The sequence below is a fragment of the Epinephelus moara genome, chromosome 13, assembly GCF_006386435.1.
Source record: "Epinephelus moara isolate mb chromosome 13, YSFRI_EMoa_1.0, whole genome shotgun sequence".
Lineage (NCBI taxonomy): Eukaryota > Metazoa > Chordata > Actinopteri > Perciformes > Serranidae > Epinephelus > Epinephelus moara.
The window spans coordinates 37409364-37433560 of NC_065518.1; the positions used below are offsets into that span (position 1 = coordinate 37409364).

Sequence of the window (24197 nt, forward strand, 5' to 3'; positions counted from 1 at the left end):
GACTCTCTAACCTGAACCAGTAAGTTAGAGGTACAAGCACAAGATTTGCAACTAGCTTTCCAGCAACAAGGAACTAAGTGAGTTAGCACCCAGCGTCTAACTCTGCAAGGACCCAGAGCGACTGGCTTCCTCAGATCAGAACCTTTGGAACAAGGACACAGCAAAGACTGCAGCTGGAACCACAGCTCTTCCCAGCTTTCTTCTGCAGGCTAACAAAGCAGTACACCACCAAGTGACTCTTTCTCCCATCCACTCAAGGATCGGTAAAGTAACAACTGGGCATAGCTTCATCACAGCTTTACAGGCTAAGCAAGACTGTTTAACTTGTTGTATGTGATTTAATGCTGTCATTGAGTTATTGTTGTGATTTTTTGCAGTTAGGTCATTGATTAGTTGGCTTCGCCAAAGCTAAGTGTTTAGTTTGCTAATACTGTTCACAACAGATTCTTGCACACAACTAAACAATCTCTGCACTAATCCAGACTATTTGCAACACAAATCACATTCACATAGACTCATTAACAAATAGGCTTTCAACAGAGCTACACCCAACCAGGCATCTTAAAGTTCCCGCTTCTTTTCCTTTGTCTTTGTCCTGACCACACGGTCAGACAAACACCTCCCCCGACCTGATGCCAGCTTTGATTCGGCCATCTTGTAGTTCTCTGTTGTCAGCCATTTTGTTTTGTAGGCCAAACGGCTTTGATCACCACACCTGCCTTTGTCTCTCTCTCTCTCTCTCCTNATGAGACTGATATCTTTAACTGGCTATCATTTTCCCTTTACGGGAATGGTGCCCCACGAGGTGATTTAATGTTAATTAAGTCACATTATTTAACATAATTATTAATTATTATTAATAATTAATAATTATTTGCCAATTGACCCCAGCATAATTGGTGCCTCCGTGTGATGCCCTAATATGTTGATCACAACATATTTGGTGCCGCCGTGTGAGACCTAAAATTTTGCTCCTAGTATATTTGGTGCCTCTGTGTGAAGCCCCAATTTAAATCCCTACTTAGTGGTATTTGTAGTAGTGATATTAAGGTACTACTTGTAGTAGTAGTAGTAGTAGTAGCAGTAACAGTAACAGTAGTGGTAGGACTGGATAGGATTCACTGTCAGTAAATGCAGAGATGACAGCAACTTTCACTCCTCATCTGTGTAATGGAGATTTAGAGACACACACACATCTGTGAGAAATTGAGGGGTGAGGGACAGTCAGCAGCTCAAAGAGCAGGCAGCTGTTTTAATGGAGTTGAAACCTCCCAAACACCTAATTTTCCTGCCAAGAAAATGTGAGTCCAATTGTCAACATATGGATACCACCAGAGAGATGAGATTTTCTCGAATGCGTAGATGTCTTGTTTGTTTGTTGTGTCAAAAATGTGATCACGGTCGCAGGTTAGAAAAGTGTTGCCCCCAGCTCATTGCAATAAATTTCATAGCAATGAATGAGAAAAAAATTGTCTCTCCCTTGCCAGGAGGCTCAGTAAGCCAAATGTGTGAGTGTGTGTGATTCCACTATCACGTCTGCAGCCAGCACACATTTTCCTGCGTTTTGATGTATAAATTCTGTCTGTAGAGTAAGAATTGTGGCAGTGGGAGCAATTTCTTCAGAAATGTATTAGATCTTTCAGCTCCTCCGCACTCTAGCAATGATTTCACCACTCTAGCTCTCTCCCATAGACATCCATTACAAAATCTGAAACGTCTGAAAAACATCGTAAAATGTTGTGGCGATCCTATATATTTTATAAATATATTTTTTTATAAGACGGTGATTATCAGCTGATGGCTTGCTCACCTCCAGAAACACCCACCGGTGCTATCGGCCAGTGGGATGGTTCCGATCAGCGGAGCCCAGGTAGACCGGCCCCTACATGATGCCGCTCCTGGCAGTATGGCGAGAGATGCCGGTGAGTAAGTAATGAGCCTCTGCACATTAGGCCTACCACGGCACTTTACACCGCGAAATAGGTGCGCTTCCTTGTGGAATATCAGCCGTCCGGCCACCGGCCTCACCAAAGATTCCCCACCACGGATATCAAGGGATCCTATGGAGCCTCCACGCCTGAAACAACGCCGGAGCGTTACGGCATTCACCCACGGTCCCGTGAGTTGGCTAAAGCCGGGGGGTTACTTTTCGTTTCATTATTCCTTATTTGGAACCTTCGGGCCTGGTTGATTTATTGTTTTGAAACTGAACTGAGTCAGAGCGAACAGTGGATTTTCTTTACTTCCTTGTTTATGGGTTTATGGGTGGAGTTTTCTTTTGTTTAGCGAACTGTATGGATTGAACTGAATTGAATTGCGATATGTTATTTGGAAATCCCGGAGTGGAGTTTTTTGTTTGAACTGGATTGAACTGACTGAACGGAACAGAACATTTCTCTTGAAACTGATTACTGTAGTATTTGTATTTTGAAAATTGAGTATAATTCTTTTGTTCTACAGAAACCGGGTAAAATCAATTTAATTTTGGTGTTAAGGGACCTGTTTTTTGGTTCCTTTGTGGGGTTTGACTTAGTAAAAGAAAAATATTTGTTTCATGTGTCAAACCGCTACATAAAAAATGGCGCCCAACGTTAAAAAGAACCTATAAATAAATTACTATTCTATGGAAAGGAAGAAAACTAAAATGGCTTCTTACCTGGCGGATCTCTTGGAGGATCTCTCAGAGGAACGCACCACAAATCTTCAGTCTGGAAATCCTGAGGAACGCACATGATAACCTCAGTCTGGAAATCCTGAGGAACACACCACAAAACCTCAGTCTGGAAATGCTCAAGTGAGCTCTGGATTGGCTCAAGGATCTGTTCAGGCTTCAGACCTGCGAAGCACAGATTACTCATTGTTGGACATGACTCTCTGTGGAGACTCGGACCTAACGCTGCCTCTGCTTGGGCTGCCAGAGGGTGGTGCTGTTTCCACAAGTGCAAAAGCATCTGAACTTATGCAATCAGCACAGAACAAAATTTAGGAGACAGTTCAGTTACTTTCAATAGAACAATGCAGACACAAGGAGGAACTCAAACAAGCTTTGAGAGGATTGACTGATGACATCACCAAACATTTTAATGAGCAGTTGCAACAGATTCAGAGCACAATGGACAGGCAATTCAGCTACATGCAGGATCAGTTCACGGCTAATTTAAACTGCCGTTTTAAGCATCACCAGTCCGAATTACTTAAAGAAGTGAAAGAGATCTTGTGCCCCATTGCTCAACATGTCAATGAATTTCAATCTGACGTTTGGAGATGTTCTCAAAATCTTAAAGGCTTGGTTGGAGATATGTCCTCTATGAAACACCAAAGCCTCCGTTTGTCTGCTCTGGCTGATGCCTCTGTTCAAACCAGCCCCGTGGAAGAGGAAATGGTTTCCCAACGGCAACGTCTACAGTCCACAATGCATGATGGGCCGACTAGGAGTGTGACATCCTCACCAAAGGATTCTCCGATTCCGGGGGAATGTGGAGGCCGATTTATTGGAAATTGTCCTGTTAAACTGGAGTTCCCAACGTTCGGTAGGATGGAGAATAACCCGGACCCGCAGCTGTACTTGGAGAAATGCAAGGACTTTCTGGCACCCAATATGCTCAGTGATGGGGAGTTGATGGTGACTCTGAGGACTGTGCTGTATGGTACAGCGAGGGATTGGTGGGATGTCGCTCGGATGAATGTACATTCTTGGACAGATTTCCAGTCTCACTTTCTTTCAGTGTTCCTGTCAGAGGATTATGAGGATGAGCTGGCGGAAAGAGTGCATACACGAATTCAAGGTGAGGATGAGAGCATAACCACCCACCTTATGCATGTCCCAACTTTAATCAACAAAAAAGACAAAAATCAGCTGGTACAGCGCAAGGCCAGTCACAACAATTCTGGAATCAGCCCTCTGCAAGTGCTCTCAGCCCTATGGAGCATCAGTCAGCAATGTCACCTTCATTCCAGTCCTTCTCACCTGCCTATGACCACGATACTACTTCTTCAGCCGCTGACAGTCCACTACCGCAGCAGTTAAAGGAGCCCCTAGCAATCGGATCCTTGAAAGGAATTGCTGTTTTGGACACTGGCTCCACATACACATTTTTCAATGAACAGCTCTGGAAAGACATTAAACAGCCACATGATAAACTTAATCCCTGGACAGGCATGCCTGTATACCTGGCAGGTGGGAATCCAGCATATCCCCTTGGACGGACTAACGTGCAGATATGCCTTCATGGAAAGGTGTGGTCAGTACATGTGGTTGTACTATCTCCACAAGCCCTGGCATTCTCTGTAGTATTGGGATTGAATTGTGTGTTCTTTAGTGGAATGATCATTGATGTGGCTGGGGGTTCTTACTGGTTTCGTGGAGAGAAAGGGAAGTACTATTTTCAGCCTGGTACTCCTGGGGCCTCATTTATCAACCATGCGTAGAAGAGGTTCTAAATTCTGTCCTAAGAATGAAACTTAGAATGTGTGTAAGTACAAAAAAATCCGTAATTATCAAACGTGCGGACACTGGTCGTACGCACACTCGTAAGTAATCAGTGATGATAAATCCCACCTGTTCTTAACTACCATGCTCGTGCATGGTTAGGGTCATTTGCATTCAGAAACGCCTCCAATTGACCATATATGGCAGCAACAATCCCTTTAATAATGCGTGAATGGATTTTTTCCCCCACACCGAAATCATGGCAACGAGGGCGAAGAAGAGGAACTTCACCGACACCGAGATTGAGGTACTTGTGGGAGAAGTTGAAACAAACCAAAAAATACTATTTGGAACACTTAATGCAGGTGTGACCAACAAAAGAAAGAATGCTGCGTGGGAGAAAGTAACGACTGCTATGAATTCCGTTGGGTCAGAGGAAAGATCACTCTCAGAAGTAAAAAAGAAATGGTTTGACATTAAAATCAGAGCCAAAAAACGCATCACAGCCCACAGACACGAAATATCTGCAACTGGAGGAGGACAAGCAACAACAGCCCAGCTGTCACCCATGGACACCCGTATTGCCAGCATCATCGGAGACACAGCACTATGTGGCATTATTCCTGATGGAGATACAGACACTCTCCCAACACAACCAGCTGTACCATCGACCAGTCACACTGCAGGTGAAATAAAAAGCCGGGCTGAGGTGTTTCATAAACATTTATTTAGACAGTTTAATTTGTGAATTTGAATTAAAATAAACGTGACAATAATGTGATGTTTCTTCAATAACTCAGAAACTCAAGCCAGTCCCGCCTGCCCTCAGGAGCCAGAGGCGGTGTAGGAGCTGGGGGAGTTGGAGGAACAGGAGCAGCCGGGGCCATCCAAAACCCATTCGGTGCGTCCTGGGGGGGGCGAGGGTGCTGATGGAGGCAGTGCTACAAAATCAACAAGTCACCACCAATTCCATAAATGAAATAAAGGATCAGCTGACAAACAAATAGGCAAATACTTTACTGCAAATTAACTAGTCACTGAAACAGATTGCTGCATGCACATTGCAAATGTTAAATAAATAAGCTTTAAAATGTTGAATGATGTTGAGATTATTTTCCTACGCACGCTTTCAATCTTGAATTTCTCACTTTTCAAAGATCAGCTAACAGGCAGGCTTACCTAAAATCTCTGTATGATCCTCTCTCTTGTTTGAATGGCAGCGGCATTAGGGGGTGGGAAAGGCTCTGCGTTGGGCATGGGCTCGTCTGCTCTGGGGGGTTCCTGCACAGGGACGCCTTGTCTGATGGCTAAGTTATGAAGCACACAGCAAGCCAAGATGATGTGGCAGACTTTTTCAGGCTTATACTGAAGTGTCCCCCCCGCGCTGGACAGGCACAGCCACCTGCCTTTTAGCAGGCCTATTGCGCGTTCAACGACTGTTCTTGAATGTGCATGGGCCCGGTTGTAGTGCTGCTACTGTGGGGTCCTCGGGTTGGCCACGGGGGTCATCGGCCATGGCTTTCGTGGATATCCCCGATCACCTATAGAGATGTTTTAATAAACCATGCGAAGCCCAGAAAATAATTTCGAAATGTGGTAACACTCACCAATAAGCCAGCCATCCTCAACAGCTCCTGCTTGGAGGTGCACACCCACAGAGCTGTTCTGCAGAATGAATGAGTTGTGCGTTCCTCCAGGCCACCGGGCAACAACGTTTAACAGAGACATAGTTGCATCGCAGATTATTTGTGCATTGATTGAATGAAACCCTTTCCTGTTCACGTAACTGAATTCATTGTGTGAAGGTGCTTTTATTGCGATGTGGGTACAATCTATGGCTCCAATTATGTTTGGGAATCCGGCGATGGCGTGAAATCCTCGTTTAATTTCGGCTTGTTGGTGATGTCTTTATGGGAACTGGATGTAAGTTGGGGCCAATAGTGCAAGATAAGCCATGGTACTTGTATTTCAAGTTTTCTTTTCAGGTTGTCCTGTCACAGCTGTCTTTCATAGCTTGTCACACCAATCACTCAAAATGTCTGCTAACTTACTAATTGAGAATTTGTATAAATTAGAGGAAACAGGGAACATGTGTGGACTTTGAGATTGCTGAACACCGTGACTCCTTCAATGGGTTCTATTTGTAGTTTCACTGTTCTACCACTAGATTTTGTGTGTAAGCATGGTCAGAGCTGTGCTTAAATTTACACACGTTCCTAAGCACAAGTACAAGTTGATAAATTCCATACTTTGCGTGGGAATGTTCTTACGCACTCATTACGCACACATCTGTGCGTACGCACGGTTGATAAATGAGGCCCCTGGAGAAGGAAATCCCAGTAACCTTGTTCCTCTTTTCCTTGCAAATCCGCCTTGGTCCATTCAACCCCCCTTACCAAAAGTCTCGGACCTCTTGGAAAAGACAGCTCAAGACTCCCACTTGGAAGGAGAAATGCAAGAGAGACTAACTGAGTTGCTGTGCTACAACAGTGACGTCTGCATTACTAAAGTAGGGCGCACTGGTTTGCTAAGACATCAAATAAGTCTCACTGATAACATACCAATTAAGCAGAAACCGTACCGCCTCTCCGCAGAAGCAAAGGATTGTGAATGACTTTCTGGATGAAATTGAACCATCATCCTCTGCATTGGTTTCTCCAGTGGTGATTGTTCCAAGGAAAAATAATGGAAAACCTAGGTTTTGTGTGGATTTCAGAAAACCAAATTCCAAAACGCACACGGATACTTATTCTATCCCTACCATCCAGGAAATTCTTGAGTCTCTTGCTGGGGCCTCAGTGTTCACTGCTCTAGATCTTAACAGTGGATACTGGCAAGCAGAATCCAGATTCCCGTGATAAGACTGCATTTGTCTGTCCTTATGGCCTGTATCAGTAATGCCTTTTGGTTTGAAGAACGCCGCTGCTACCTTCCAAAGGCTTATGGATATGGTCTTAGGAGAACTGAAAGGATGCACTTGTTTCGTCTATCTTGATGATATTATCATCGACTCTCATTCCTGGCAACAACATTTTGAAGATGTGCAAGCTGTCATGGTAAAACTCTAAGAGGCGGGCCTCACTTTAAATGTAAAGTAGAGTAAATTCTTCCGTACCTCCCTGACCTTTCTTGGGCATGTGGTGTCATTAGAGGGGGTTCAGGTGGACCCTGAGAAAACGGAAGCTGTTAGAAACTTCCCAGTGCCCACCAACAAAAAGTCTCTGGAGAGGTTTCTTGGCACGGCTGGATGGTACCACAGGTTTGTACCAAATTTCTCACAGATCGCTGAGCCTCCTTACGCCCTGAAAAGAAAAGGAGTCAGGTTCTTTTGGTCACCTGAATGCCAAGCTGCTTTTCAAGCCCTCAAAGGACACTTATTGAATCCTCCCGTCCTGGGGCATCCAAACTTCAGTCTTCCATTCGTTGTGTACACCGATGCCAGTGAGGTGGGCCTTGGTGCTGTGCTTGTGCAATGAAAAGAACTAGGCAATGAGGAAATTCTGGCTTATGGCAGCCGTAGTCTCAAACGAGTGGAAAGAAACTACTCTGCTACTGAGCTTGAATGCCTTGCTGTGGTTTGGACTGTAGAGAAGTGGAGAAGTTACCTGGAGGGATGTCTGTTTACGGTGGTGACAGACCATTCTTCACTCCTGTGGGTCTTCAAAACAGCTAAACCCAGTACCTGGCTGAATAGGTGGGCTCTCAGGCTGCAGGAATTTACCTTCACTGTGGAGTACAGGAAAGGCAAATATAACACTGTTCCTGAGGTCCAAGTGACTGTCCCGAGATTGCTCTTGGTCCCACCTGTGCCACCATTATGACTGCCAAACCAGAGTTCTCGAGGGACCTGCCTATGTCCATCCAAACAGTGTGGGACGCGCAGCCAGCGTCTCTATCAAAACCTTGTGGAGAACAAGGATGTGCAAGAGCAGTGTAACACTTTTTCCATATTAGAAGACTTGATTTACCGGATTGTTAAGTTACCCTACAGGACCATGTATCAATTGTGCATACCAGAGAGTCTTCGGTCTACGCTTCTGACTGCATTTCACCAAGATCCTCTTGCCGGTCATCTAGGGAGGTATAAAACGTACAGGAGGATGCAGAATCTGGTATACTGGCCAAAAATGAGCTGGGATGTAAAGCAGCATGTCACCAAGTGCCAGACTTGTCAACTTTACAAACCTGAAAGTCGCAAACCAACAGGAAAGGTCCAACAGACAGTGGTATGTCGTCCCTGGAAAATGCTGGGATTGGACTTGATGTCCTTTTCCCAAAAGTTCGACCGGAAACCTCTATCTACTGGTATTTATAGATTATTACACAAGATGGGTGGAGCTTTTTCCTTTAAGAAAAACAACGTCTGAGTCAGTTTCCCGCATCCTCACCCAGGAGATGTTCACCCGATGGGGAATACCGGACTACTTTCTGTCTGACAGAGGCTCCCAGTTTGTTCCGTCAGTCATCCAAGCCACCTGCAAAACATGGAATGTGTCACAAAAATTAACATCTGCCTACCATCCACAAACAAACTTGACAGAACGGATTAACCGGACCTTGAAGACCATGATATCCTCTTATGTTGGCTCCCAGCACAAACATTGGGACAAACACCTTCCTGAATTCAGGTTCGCCTTGAATTCAGCGATGCAGGAGTCCATGGGGGTTACTCCAGCGGAACTAAACTTCAATCGTCCACTAAGGGGACCTCTCGATGTGTTGTTACAGCCTGGGATACTGGGCCAGATTCTCCAGCTTACCAAAAAATCTTCCAGCTCGATGAACTGAAGGCATTTGTAGCCAATAATCTTTCTCTGGCTCGAAAACGACAGAAAAGGAATTATGATAAACGTCGTAGGGAGATGAATTTGGAGGACCAGGCCGAGTTTGGCTACATGCACATCCTTTGTCCAAGGCTGAAAGGTCGTTCGCAGCCAAACTTGCACCAAAATGGCTGGGCCCCTACCGTATTGTACAGCAGGTCAGACCGCTGAACTATGAAGCGGTACTGGAGGACAGTGGAGAGGATAGGCGGGTTGCACATATATCCCGCCTCAAACCTTGCTACCCCACCACCCAGCAACTCAAGGAGCAGCAGCCCCGGTGGTTGAAGCAGATCTTTGAAGAAGACACGGACGATGAAGACTTCTTAGGATTCACAGATTCTCCGTCTAAACAAAGGAAAATTCATGGTGAGGAGGAGGATTCACTAGCCTTGGAGGACAAATCTATGGAAGACAAAGCCACAAGGCTAAAAGAACTGTAAAACAAACAAACAAAAAAAATTCCAGCATTGTCTTTTGCCTTCCTTTATGGCCTGTTTATTTTTTTTCTGCCAAGGGGGGGAGAGTGTGGTGATCCTGTATATTTTATAAATATATTTTTTTTTTATCCAGACACACCCACCAGTGATTGTTTTTTTTTTTTTTTTACCACAAATTCAGAGCGAACAGTGGATTTTCTTTACTTCCTTGTTTACGGGAAAACCTGGGGTGGAGTTTTCTTTTGTTTAGCGAACTGTATGGATTGAACTGAATTGAACTGTGATATGTTATTTGGAAATCCTGGAGTGGATTTTTTTGTTTGAACTGGATTGAACTGACTGAACGGAACAGAACATTTCTTTTCTTTGGTGAAAAAAATATATACTTTCTTAAAACTGATTACTGTAGTGTTTGTATTTTGAAAATTGAGTATAATTATTTTGTTCTACAGAAACCAGGTAAAATCAATTTAATTTTGGTGTTAAGGGACCTGTTTTATGGTTCCTTTGTGAGGTTTGACTGAGTAAAAGAAAAATATTTGTTTCATGTGTCAAACCGCTACAGTGTGAACTGTGATTTCTTAAAAACTGTACTAGATATCAAAATGCCCATTTAGTCCAATAAAGTCCCGAGTCTTGTCAAATTAAAGAAATGAGAGATAATTTTTGTTTAGTTTTTACTGAATACTAATTTGTCATATCGTCATGAATATCATTATCACAAAAAATACCCTGAAACATCCTGATATTATTTTAGGGCCATATCTGTGTGATACGGTTAACAAAAACATAAGAGTGCGAAGTCATTAGTGTTAAAAATGCGCTAAAATGTGGAAACTTTCCCAGCTTGTTCATAGAGGAGTAAATGGAGCATTAGAGATAAGTTAGTTTTTTTTTAAAAGAGTGAAAAGGATCAGACTACTGTAGCACCATCATTTCACATATAATATGGAACATATGTTGATAAAACATCTTTTGAAACTGATAGCTGAATGTTTTAAAGGGATTCATTGGCAGGCATTATGCAGTGAAAAGAGTCTGAGAACTACAGAGGTAAATGTTGAGTAGTCACCTCTTGCTGCCAACTTTAGGCCAGTGTTTGTGGTGGTAGTGTGTCGCTAGGGGAATGTGACCAAACCCATACTGGCTAATCAGGCTTGAGATTAAACTGCCTGTGTGTAAACATTGGGGGCCACACACTACCAGCCAGCCAGCCAGAAATACACAGACATTTACCTTTTAAATGTGTTGTTATGACAAAATGCAGGATGTTTACATTTCTGGGGTCAGGTTCTTCTGAATAAGTTACACTCCAGGATGGCAGCAGTTTGCGACTTTGTCTTCACCTGATTTTTATATGACTAGATGGACTCTTGTGTGTCCTTGTCAGTGACTAGGACAGTCAGGGGAAAGGAGATGAGCTGACTCTGTAGTAACCCGACTGTGCCTCTGTGTAAAAGCCAGCCATTTGAAGTCACCTTTGGTGAATCTTTTCGTGTTTCTTCTGACAATGACAATGACAATGGGAGGAAACTTAGTTGCGTTTGAGTGAGTGCGTGTGCGTGTTTCCACTGTGTAATGTGTTTCCAGTGACACCCAGCCTGGTGTGCAGTGTGTTTTCCTCTCATTGTAACAGTGATTCCAAAACTGTCTGCCTCATTGTCCTTTAGTCTTTTCATGTGCTACACATGGCAGGAAAACTGGGTCAGGGAAATGGCTGCTTTGTCCTCTGGACCCTGAGGATAGGGGCTCTCCAAAACCTTGCAGCATATAAGAACACATTAATGGTGTTGATCACATCAAGCTTATCATTGTTAACCCAATGGCTCGAGCCACCAGTGGAGGGCAGATTTGATTTGTTTGACGTCAGGGTTGAGGTTGCATTTTATAAAACCCATTCCTCCTGCTTCCTGTGTCTTTTATATAGTGATTTACAGAAACCACACCCACCCACTCAGTCTTCAGATTCATTTAATCACATTGTCCTCACTTTATTGCTGTTCATCAACAGACCTCTCATACCGAGGAGGTTCATGCCATACACTACCAGGAGGGTGCAAACTCATTCCCTTCAACAAAAATCGCTTATTTGAGTCCAAAATAGGTTATTTGTTTGATTTGTGTAGATCTGATGATTTTGAATTTTTGAAATTGAGGGGTGGAGGGTTGTCTACTAGGACAAAGTCACGGAATGAATGAGGTAAATGAGGTTAGTTGCCATTGGCAGCTTGCTGAAATAAGCTTACATCAGTACAAACTCTCAAAACACATAAATGGATTGACCACGTTTCGTTTTGTATCGACTGCATGCAGTGTGGCAGAATGCAACGTATGACCGTCAGCAATTGTATCACAATTCTTGCTACGGTTACGCTTGCTTTATCTAGCCTGCTGCCTGGCATGTTAATCAGTAGTGAGGTTTGGGACAGTTTAAAAATTTTCAAACTGGTTCAATAAAGCCAAACACCGCACTGGACCAGTACACCAAATTTTACATGGTGTCTGTGGTGACTCAGCAGCCTATCACAAGTGGAACTTTGGAATGTCAACCTGTCCCAACAGGCATCTGACTATGGTGTCACATTGCACAACATCAAAGCTCTCTGTCCCCATTGAATCTGTTAGATATGTAATTTTGTTACATCACATAGACAAACCACATGAATATCAGCTGTGCAGGTTCTTAGTGGTGGTGATCCTTTACCAGAAACTTTTTCAACTTTTTGGTTTTAAAGTAAGCCACAGGAATACAAAGAAACAGGGTGTCAGACAAAAGTTCAACTCAAAATGGTGCATTGCAACACTCACGGTTGGTTAGGACATCTCTTTCGTTGACTTCAAATCCAAAATGTTGCCATATTGGTGCAATTTCAGTTTTCCAGAGAGGCTGACTCTGCTATGTCTAGTCTTATCTCCCTAACAAACACATGAACTTTATATTAAACACAACTTGCGCCCCCCCCCCCCCATAATATTATGTTAATCATGTTGGCATATTGCTTATTACGAAATCAACACAAGTTGGATTTAGTGCTGAGGCACCATCAGCACAGGTAGCTGATATAGGCTATTTTTTAATTTGCTGGAACGTGTCATAATGACAAATGCCGGTTCAGCAGATTTACGTTAAATCAAACTGATTTAAACTGGTACACTTGACCAGACCAACAAAACCATAAATTGACCCAACTCTGTCAATGGCACTGGTCAGGTTCCACAGAATGTTTTGCTTTTACTGCAAAGAGAGTCTGTAAGTAAGTGGCGGTACATTGCTGATGTAGATCAGTGCTTTTCAAGTACGGTAAAAAGTAAATTTACTAAGAGGTGGTACTTCACAGTGAGAAGGATACAGAGAGACCCGGAGGGTCGCCTGTTAAAGTCCCCGTCTGGACCAAAATATGGAGCGTAGACTGGTAGCTGGAGAACTGCCAGTTCACCTCCTGGGCACTGCCGAGGTGCCCTTGAGCAAGGCACCGAACCCCCCAACCGCTCGGAGCGCCTGTCATGGGCAGCCCACTCTGACATCTCTCCACTTAGTGCATGTATAGGTCCAGTTTGTGCATGCGTGTGTTCGGACCTGAGTGTAATTGACAACAGAGTGAAAAATTTAATTACCCCTCGGGATTAATAAAGTATATAAAATTTAAAAAATATATATATATATCGATTCTGCTTATCGATCCGATTCTTTATTGATTCCCTTATCGATTCCTCCTGTGAATTTTCTGTGTAGAAAGAGTAGACCTTACAGGTTTTCGGTGTCAACAACACCAATTTTTTTGAGTTTCTATTCTAAGCAAGAGATGAGTGCTTGTGTAAGTAAACAAATATGAAATTGGTCACTGGATCCTAGATCTCTGGACATAGAAATAAATAGAAATAAATTAAAATCTTTGTCCTACATGCCCTTTGCAGCAAGTGTGAATGGGGTTTGCTGGCTAAACGGAGGGGGAGGGGGGCTGGGACATGGAGTTGGGGGAGCGACACTGCAGGCAGCAGAAATACTCGGTCCACCGCTATCATCTAAAATGGAACACAGAAAAGAATTCCACCGCTATCATCTAAAATGGAACACAGAAAAGAATATTTGTACAGCATTTGTTTTCATCTACGTAAAATAACCTTGAGAATCTTTCATTGAATATGTTGTGCCATTGTTAACATGGGACAGGACATACATACCGTCACTGGCACTGCTCTGCTTAGACTTTGCTGCAGATGCACTCGTTGACCGGAGATTGTCGAACACATATTTAATCCGATGCTACGACAAATGCTCCAGCATGTTAAGACAAGAGATAAGATAAGAGATAAGATAAGATACACCTTTATTGATCCCACAATTGAGAAATTCCAGTGTTACAGCAGTCAAGGGGAAAGAGTCAGATGAAAGATTTCAAAATTTAAAAACGTAAAAACAAACTAGGCATGCAAAAAGAGTACAAAAATACAAGAAACAGCAATAAATAATAGTAATAATAGTAATAATGAGCAGTGAATAAAAAGTGAGCAGTGGATTAAAGTGAACATATTTAGTGCAAAGTGAATATTGTTTGTGCAAATAAACAACAACAACATGGGGGACAGTTATGCTTATTATGGTGTCCATAAAGTGTCCATGGTGCAGTTTACTGTGAGCAGTGCTGGTTATGTAGCCTGACAGCAGCAGGCAGGAAGGACCTGCGATAGCGTTCCTTCACACACTTTGGGTGAATTAGTCTATCGCTGAAAGAGCTCTCCAGAGCTTTTATCTCCTCCTGCAGAGGATGGGAGTCGTTAGTCCTCAGAGATGACAGCTTGGCTGTCATCCTCCTTTCTCCCACCACCTGCACAGAGTCCAGAGAGTATCCCACGACAGAGCTGGCCTTCTTGATCAGCTTGTCCAGTCTCTTTCTATCTGCAGCCGAGATGCTGCTGCCCCAGCAGACCACTCCGTAAAAGATGGCTGATGCCACCACAGTGTCAAAGAAGGTCTTCAGGAGCGCCCCCTGCACTCCAAAAGACCTGAGTCGCCTCAGCAGGTAGAGTCTGCTTTGGCCTTTCCTGTATAGTGCTGTTATGTGATTAGTCCAGTCCAGTTTATTGTTAAGATGAACACCCAGGTACTTATAAGATGTCACCATCTCAATGTCCTTTCCCTGGATGTTCACCGGTGTTGGGGGGAGGAGTCTGCGCCTGCGGAAATCCACCACCAGCTCTTTGGTTTTCCCTGCGTTGATCTGAAGGTGGTTCCTCAGGCACCAGTCCACAAAGTCCTGGTTCAGTTCTCTGTACTCCCTGTCGTTCCCATCTGTGATGAGGCCAATGATGTCGTCAGAGAACTTCTGCAGATGACAGGTGGGGGTGTCATATGAAAAGTCTGCAGTGTAGAGGGTGAAGAGGAACGGTGCCAGCACCGTCCCCATGTTGGTGGTGTTTCCGCCCTCGCATGTAATTACGGTGCTGCATAAATTGCACGTCGAGCTGTTAGCCATGCTTTTGACCACTTCTGTCTTTCCGCCATTACGTCTTCTTTGTTGTTGAACGTGCTGCTGACTGACAGGAGTGACGTGCGTCATCGATGTAAAGATTAAGCGTAATGGAAAGAATCGATAAGGGAATCGTTAAGCATAAAGGCTAATGATGTTGATGAATTGAACCAGTTGGAACCGGTTCTTAACAGGAACCGGTTCTCGATTCCCATCCCTAATAGCAACAAATCAGGAGATAAGCATATCATTCTAGCCCTGTTATTGATAGCAACAATAAGGTTGTGGTTTTTATGGGGGTTACGTGCAGGACTTTTTCTTGGCTGGGAGGAGTGACTTCATTGAGAAATCCTAATACATAACTTGAAATACATTTTTTCTACATTTTCCATATTTGTCTTTCATTTTGATTTTTGGCATTAGTGGGCTATTTTGGGCTCTTGACATTATTAAACATGTACTTCATCAAGTTTTTTATTGCATTACTATAAAGTTAGGGAATATCAAGAACAGAAAAAGCAGCAGAGGCTGACATATTTTGACTTTAGGCCCCTGGAATAGGTCATACTTCCAAAACGCTGGCTCCTTCATCATCAGGGTCTATTGTTGTCTTTTTTTTTTTTTTTTTAGCTGTGTTCACAAGTAGGGCTGGGTTAAAATAGTTATTTCTATTGATTCAAATTGACCTTCATTTGAATGATCTGATATAGATTCATAAAATTGAGATTAATCTTTTAATAAATGCCTTTTCCCACAAATGCATGAAGCCTTAACCCTGTTAATCTCACCGGTATTAAACAGGCCTGGAGCTAAATTATTAAAGGTCGGAGTGCACTGCATATTGTAAAGCAAAAAAGTGGTTGTTTCGTTAGAGTTTGCCCCATGTTGATACTACAGACATCTGAATGCTCTTAAAGAACAAGGTCTAGGGAACTATGACATCGTCTGCTATTTTTTGCCCAGTAGACAGCAGGGTGCTATCTGAAGCTGTGGCTTCTTAAAGTGGAACTATTTTCACCACGAGCAGAGGGAAAGATGCTCTCTCATCTAAAGCAGCATTCCTCCTCTAATGCCCTTATTTGGTGAACTGCAGTGAGCTTGCAGCCCTGGGACCACATAGAGCAGGAGAAAAGGAGCCGTACGTAGCCCCTGGAAACCACAGAGGAAATTGTAGATACACCCCAGACCCAGACATTCCACACATGGCCTGCCACAGCAAGCACCCAGCTCTGCTCATACTAGTGCTGGTACCTCATCACATAGTTGAACAGTTAGAGGAATAGTTTAGCAAGTGCATCACTGTTGCATATCAGGCAAATCAAATAGAGATGAAGACTGTAAATGGATAGATTGACTGTCAGGGAGAAACAGTTTTTTCAGAAGGATGGAAATAGGGTGAGACCACCCTGAAAGCTCTAAGGTTAAAAGGTCACTGACCATGGGAACATTTTGAAGGAGGGGTGGGGAGGGGACCACTTTCTCCTGTCTTACATCATACTTTAGAAAATTACAAGCAGTTCTGTCACTCATGATTATTTCAGAAAGTTGAATTTACTGTTAGTGATTTTCCATCATGGCAGTGTTAGAAGAAGCTAGACTGGCACTTCCTGTCAGCAAAGAGCTTTGATGTAGGGTGCTTTTTCAAGGCACATGTACCATATGAAATTGCAGTCTCGTCTCTGGAGTTAGCTCAGCCTGTAAAAACCTCCTGGAAGATTTAACATGAATGGAGTTGGTGTACTCCACTTAAATTCTAAAGCTGGCTGATGTTTTTTTCATCCCATTTTCACAGGATTTGGAAAGTATACTATTGGGCATGGGCTGGAGTAAAACATTAGGATTTTAGTATGTGGTGAATATGTTATAGACACGTACCTTTTTAGTATAAAGCATTTAACTTGTCAGTCTGCTGTGGGTTGTGTTGTCTTTGTTTAGTTCAGTGTCTTGGTGTGTTTTATGGCCCCTTGTGTCATGTCAGCAAGAGTGACTGAAATCTCAAGAGTCTGTGAGAAAGTTGTTTATTGTAAAAATATCCCTTTGGAAAGCTAAAAATAGTCAGCCCCATGGAAGGCAAACACAATTGGAGGATAAGGAATTGACCCAGTTGCATAGAACCAATGACAATTAATTTGCCTTTGAATGGTAGCCTTGGCAAATCTCAGTGTCCTTTATTTGGTGCCGATAGCAGTGAGCAATTTCTAAGCAACATCTTGCTTTCATACTCCGTAGGATGAGCTGGCTTCACCTAACAGCAACAAATAACACAAAAAACTCACCTTTTGGCACTGTGAATGTCACTTGATCTCTGCTTGGTCTCATAAGTCAGACTCCTTAAATGTGCACATATACTTGGCCAGTAAAGCAGGATCTGATTCAGATTCACTTCATCTCTGCTTGGTCTCCTAAACCCCGTTTCCACCAAACACTTTCAGTTTGGTACCTTTAGAACCAAAGACCCATTTCTACCGAGCAGTACAGTTCAGTTCAGTGTGGTATGCTTTTTCCGTTTCCACTGTGAAAAGTTCCCGATGGTACCAATTAGAGTTGGGCGGTATTCAAATTTTGTTACCGTTAAACCTTCCCCACATTTTCCCGGGGTATACGGTATTACCATGACTAATTAAAAATCACTTTGAAGGGCTCAGAGGGAGTTGCCAAAATGTTGGCTTGCGCCTATACCATTCAGAAACAGAATAGCAAACATTACATAGGCCTAAGAATACTGAAAAATAACAAAAAAACATGTACAACATTAACAACTTTTATTGATAAATATTTAAGAAAGTGCAAATGCAGCAGTCAACCAAACAGAATGAAATAACAACAAATTGTCTGTGGGCTACAGTCCACTCCCAGTACAGTAATCGACACAAATCAATTAAATTAAAACACAGCCCTATAGCATCCAATACTTATAGTCTTATCGAATAATAAAGAAGTAACAATAAATAACAAAGGCAGTAATGAAAATGTGTGCTATACAGCGTATCCTGAGACCGGTTTATTTTTAGAACCTATCAACATAAATCAAATTAAAAGCACAGCTCTACAGCTGGTTTTTTGCCAGACAGAACAGCATGTTTACTTTTCCAGCTGGAGCAGGGCACGTAGTGGATTGACAACTTTGTCCGCGGTGCTGGGTGGTTTGGGTTGCGCTTCTACCTCATCCACTCTGATGGCCACTGGACCTGCTGCTGCTGCTTGCAGAAGTTGTGAAGTTATGTTTTTTTCTTTTTGGACCATCGCGCTTGATGCGTGGCTTGCCATGTTTTCTTCTCTTTCTCACATCTGAGCTGTCACGTGACGACGTCACATCCAAAAACTTTATCAAATGTCATCTCCGGACAACAGTTAAGGGCAGTTATAAGAGAAACATTATAGCCTACTATTAGTTTTAAATTGTAATAGTATTAAATTGAAAACTCAACCACACATACATAGGTGCTGGACAAACACTCATTATTTAGACATTAAATATATTATATTTGATATTATATCAGGCCCCTATAGGCCTATATGCGCGGCAGATTTTTTTTATGACAGTAATGAGACTGATACCGTTGCTATTCTTAGATACCGCGGGAAACCTTATCATATTATCACCCAACCCTAGTACCAATGGAACCGTTCTGTACCGTTACCATTTTTGGTACCCCTTCTGTTGGGGTACCTGGCACACAGATCTGGTACTAGGGAAAAAACCCCCGAAACATTCGGCCACAGGGGGAACCACAGCGATCGGTTGCATTTTAGCCATTTTTAAGCATTTTTCTGTTATTATAGCGCCACCCAGTTGTACAGTTGTCCTGTTTTACATATCTACCAAGTTAAGTAAAAATCGATATAGCGGTTAGGCCTACATAAGAATTTAGCTCTCTAGCGCCCCCATTTTGTTTTATCAGGTCAATAATGGAGGGGTCCCCTCAGATTATGTGTGGTCATATGCCTACAAAGTTGCGTGGTGATCGGTAAAACCCTTGAGATGTTATACACCTTTATGTGATGAGCCACGCCCTTCACAATATTCATTGCCTTATAGAAGCTCAGTTTTAGTAAGTTTTCCAACTTTTGCCAAAGGGGAACTTTAGATAATGGTCCCTAGATTATGTTCACAGAGTTTCATGCAGATCGGTCAAGACGTCGATTTTGAGTGTTTTTCAAAATATTTGAAATGGCAGAAAATCTATATAACCGGAAGTTATGGGTTCAAATTTGTTCCTCATGAGGAGAGGCATCTCTGTGCAAAGTTTCATGTCTCTACGACATATGGGGCATGAGATATGCCCATTCAAAGTATGCAATTTCAATCGGTTGCTATAGCGCCCCCCCTTTGGCCAATTGATGTAACATTGCTTCATTCGTATCCTCCCATGACCCTCTACCACTGTGCCAAATTTCACATGGATTGACCAAGTCAGTGAGGAGAAAAATGTGGAACAGAGACACACCCACAGACAGAGTTTTCGTCATTATATAGTAAGATTGTCAAATGTTACACCAAGATTTTTTACAAGTGGTTTAAAAAAGGGGGCGAGAGTGCTACAGGTTGTTGCACTAACATCCAACATAGGTGAAGTCCCAAACAAAATACATTCAGTTTTGCTGTCGTTCAGGTGCAGAAAGTTTCGTGCCAGCCACTGCTTTACATCACTAATACAATCCGTTAACTTATGAAATGCAGTGCTTTCATTGGGTTTCATGGGCAAATAAATCTGTAAATCATCTGCATAAAGATGGAAAGACAGTCACGTTGTCAACTTATGCATTGAGTACCATTACAAGTAAACATTCCACCTTAAAGGCTCTCTAAGTCTTCCTAAGCTTGAAAAGTTTTTGTCACGTACAGCAAACATCTCCTCACGATCCGCTAGCTATATGTCCTCTGAATATGCTGTGAAAAAGTTCGGTCTCTGTAGGCAGCCCAGGCTCCGCAAATGGCAACAAAAACACTTCACTTCTGTTTACGTTCAACAATGTTATCAAACACAATGGAGCTAGCTCGCCTTTTAGCCTCATTGTAGCCTGTAGCTTTAACTGCCTCTCTGGGCACCACGTTCATGTGTGCGTGCTTGCCCGAGACAGTGAGACATGGGCACCGCGTTCATGTGTGTGTGCTTGCTTTCGCTGGTCTCGCGCTGGCTGGTTGGTGCAGCCTGGACCAAAATGTTTTTGTTGCCATTTGCGGAGCCTGGGCTGCCTACAGAGACTGGACTTTTTCACAGCATATTCAGAGGACATGTAGCTAGCGGATCGTGAGGAGATGTTTGCTGTATGTGACAAAAACTTTTCAAGCTTAGGAAGACTTAGAGAGCCTTTAAAAGTTGCAGGCAGTCGGCCCAGTGAATTAAGTTGTTTTTTCTCAGTCTACAGCTGCTGCTAGAGTCAGAAAAAACATCCTATCATTTTGTAGTTATAGTTTACTAATGTATGTAAAACTCTCCACGGTATGAACATTGGTTACATAAGCCTCAAAACCAGTCACAGCTCAACCCTGAGCAAGAGTGACCGTCCTCTATTGACCAGTCAATGGACTGCACTGTTTCTTGCTCCACCTTATCGTACTAGATCTGTGTGCAAGGTACTCCAACAGAGGGGTGACCAAAAAGTGGGATTGTAAGGAATGCCTCCATTGGTACCATCCACAACTTTTCACAGTGGAACTGAACTGCCTGGTGGAAACGGGGCTTAGGTGTCAGCCCTGTGATAGTCTGGTGACCTGTCCAGTGTGTACCCTGCCTCCTGCGTAATGTCAGCTGGGATAGGGTCCAGCCCCCCCACGACCCCTAACAGGATGGATAGTCACAGAAATGAATGAATAAAAATGAATACATTTTTAATTCTTTTTTTTATGCCCAAAGAGAACTAAAAACACTTAGGAACAAATCTTGAATTAGGTATTCATAATTCATGCATGAAAGGGTTAATATTTAACAGCATCTGCAAAAATACTTTTACCTTTTCATCTCTTTAATGCCTTTGGGGATACGTAAAAAGAAATTGTTAACCCCATTAAACACTTTGGAGCTCAAGATTTTACAATGTATCTCCTCTTACTATGTTTAAACCAAAAACTCCACGCTCCACTGTAACACTGTCACCACTTGTAAGAGCTTTATACAGATTTTTGGAATTCCTTCTAGTTTTCAAGAGTTTTATTTTCCATACTCTTAATTTATCCTTTATGTAGTTTCCTACAACTTATGAGATACGAACACCATTCCAACCTCGATCACTATCTTTTAATATAGCAACAGTTTGGACAGTAAAAAGTGGTGGAGTCTATTTGTGCCTTCTAAAAAAGTGCAGGGGGCTTGACTTCTGTGCCCTCCTGTCAATGCAACCCCTGCCTGTAGCTGTTGGGAACTGTTTGGTCAGAAAGGACTAATGGTGGTGATAGATTTCTCGATGATGTACTACATGTAGTCTCTGTACTGCATGTATGTTACAATTCTCATCTTACCAAATATTATTATGATGTATGTGGCCACATTTTAGCAGTGCAGAATTCCATACAGTTCCACACTGCTGCTTATCCTAAAATATGATTGCTTTTTTCTAGTGGAGGAAATAGTTCCACAGCCTCAACACAGTGTTGTTGCCATATTTGGTAGCTCCGGGGGGGTTTACAGGCAGATCTTAATAAAGCTGAATCTGTGTTCAGTGTCCGTAAAAGGAGCTGTAAAGAGAGCCAGCACCTGTTTCACAGCTGTAGCAGCAAAGCCTGATAACAGAGCCGAGGTTTCAAAGCAGACATGGTTGGAGAGGAAGTATAGGGGATTTCTTTACTCTGATGTTAATGAGACAATAAGTTATTGGGTTCAAATGACAGTGTGTTTATTATCCTGTCATACAAAACATAGGGAAAACTTCCATCTGTGTATTGTTGAATATGGTTCTCTTACTACCAAGATATTTCGGTGTTAGAAGTGAAGTGCGTCTGTTGTAGCTGCTTTACAAAGCAGACCCAGTCCTACATTCTTCACTGATCACACACAAAGCAGCGTTAGTCCGGCATCCCTTTGTTGTCATCTCCCCTTTTCCCTCAGTATGTGCTATTACTGAAAGGATTTGCCTAGTCACCATGGTGATTTGGTGATAACAGCAGAGTGTCCATACAGTACAGGCCTGATGTGCCCTGAAATCTGCCCCTTGAAAAGACAGGCCGATGAGGAATGAGGGATTGGAAGAGACTTAGGAGGAAACCTGCTGAGCCACGTCTGTGAAACACTGCAATACTGTGGCATGTTTTCCCTCACATCTTCTCTGTTTGAGTTTTAAACTATTTGAAATGTGATATCGATGATAATAGTGTTTGGTCGGGCAGTTAAGCATTCGATGTTAAAAAAACAAGTAAGTGAATGGACATAGATGAAAACAAACCAGTGACTAAAGCATCCCACTCCAGTTTCTTGTCTTTTGTAATATTTTGCTCTGTACATTCTTACTGTTGTAAAACTTGTTGAATTCTGTGTAAACTGCTCCGCAGGTGTGCCATTATTTATTTTGCTATATTCACTTGTCTGCTCCAGCGTTCCAGTTTTCATTTAATCCAAAGGTTAAATCATATAGTCTTATACAATGGCTAATATGTCATGTTGTTTCTCCTCTAGCCAAGCACACTGCCTCAGGGCACAGTGAATATGAACCTCTGTACGGATGTAATAGACGCCGAGCCCAAGACGGGTCAGAAGAACTCCCTGTGCATCATCACCCCGGACCAGGAGTACTTCATCAGAGGAGAGAATAAAGAGATCATCAATGGGTCAGTTGTCTTGATGGGGCTGTTGATGGGATGGTTAGAATAAGATGTGCACACAAATGCAGGGTTTCCCAAAAATTGGGCTGGTCCACATGTCCTGGCGAGTGAGGCTCTGCTGACGTTTTAGAGTCCTCACAACACTTGCGGAGATCCAAGGGGAGAGTGCGCCTGCAAGCGCACACACACGTCAGCGCAGTGTACACAGAGGCAGTTAGAGCTACAGGCTACAATGAGGCTAAAAACAGAGTTTAAATGACGTTTTTCCAAACAATTTTTTATGTCGGGGCTTCAGGACATTTGGATCACTACGGACGAGCAGTATGGAGATATTTTGTGTTTTAAATTCTGTGTTCTTGGACGTTTTAATCTGGGTCGCCGTCAGCCATTAGATGTGCAGTTGTGCTGCTACCCACTCTCCCCTTGGATCTCCGCAAGTGTTGTGAGGACTCTAAAACTTCCCCAGAGCCTCACTCGGCATATGGGTGAGTAGATAATGGCTGAATTTTCATTTTTGGGTGCACTATCCCTTTAACTTTTGTGTGTGATTTATCCTTCAGGATTTATCCTGGCTTCTTATGAACAGAGGAAATCTCCGCTCGTCGCTAGGCTAATTTATACAATGTAAAATGCCATAGGCTGGCACTAATAACGTTAGTATGTTGTATTTGCTTGGGAAACGTGTTTAGTATAAGACAGTTGTTTTGTCGGTGAATGTTGTGAGTTGTAATGGAGCCAAATTATGTGCTGTTACCTTTGTTAGATGCTGCTGTTGTCCCTGGTTTTATATGAGAAGAGGAAAAGTCAGTAGACGCTAGGCTAATTTATACAATGTAAAACGCTATAGACTTGTGCTAATAACTTTAGCATGTTATATTGGTGGGGGAAATGTGTCCAGAAAAAGACAAGTGTTTGTCTGTCAGTTCTGCGATTTATAGTGAAGCCAGTTTGCGTACTTGTGTTTGAAATTGTCTCTATTAAGCCATATTTAATGTGTTTTTGAATCAGCTATATAAATAAAGTTTGATTTGAACTAAACTTTACAGCACTTAACACAGTCCTCCACCGCCGACTAGTTTTTTGGAGGTGTAACTGCAGAGTGACAGACACACCACCGCAGAAGTAAAAATAATGTGCAGATTTTTTTTTTTCCCACGACCATTCGATTAGTTGAAGATTATGTGCGACTTTAGTTGACCAAGATTTTCTTTGGTTGACTACAGCCCTAGACTTAAATGAATTTGTCAAGTCGAAAACTGATAATTACCAGTTTTTGTAAAA

At 42.7% G+C, this 24197-nt stretch overlaps 1 protein-coding gene across 3 annotated transcripts in view; it reads left to right on the top strand.

Moving 5' to 3' along the window:
• The window catches only part of mprip (myosin phosphatase Rho interacting protein), a 159400-nt gene that overhangs the window by 25011 nt on the left and 110192 nt on the right, over window positions 1-24197 (top strand). For all 3 annotated transcript variants that reach the window (XM_050060259.1, XM_050060260.1, XM_050060261.1), the window contains exon 4: window positions 22771-22922. In XM_050060259.1, coding sequence (XP_049916216.1) covers window positions 22771-22922 — 152 coding nt within the window. The remainder of the gene's footprint in view (window positions 1-22770; window positions 22923-24197) is intronic.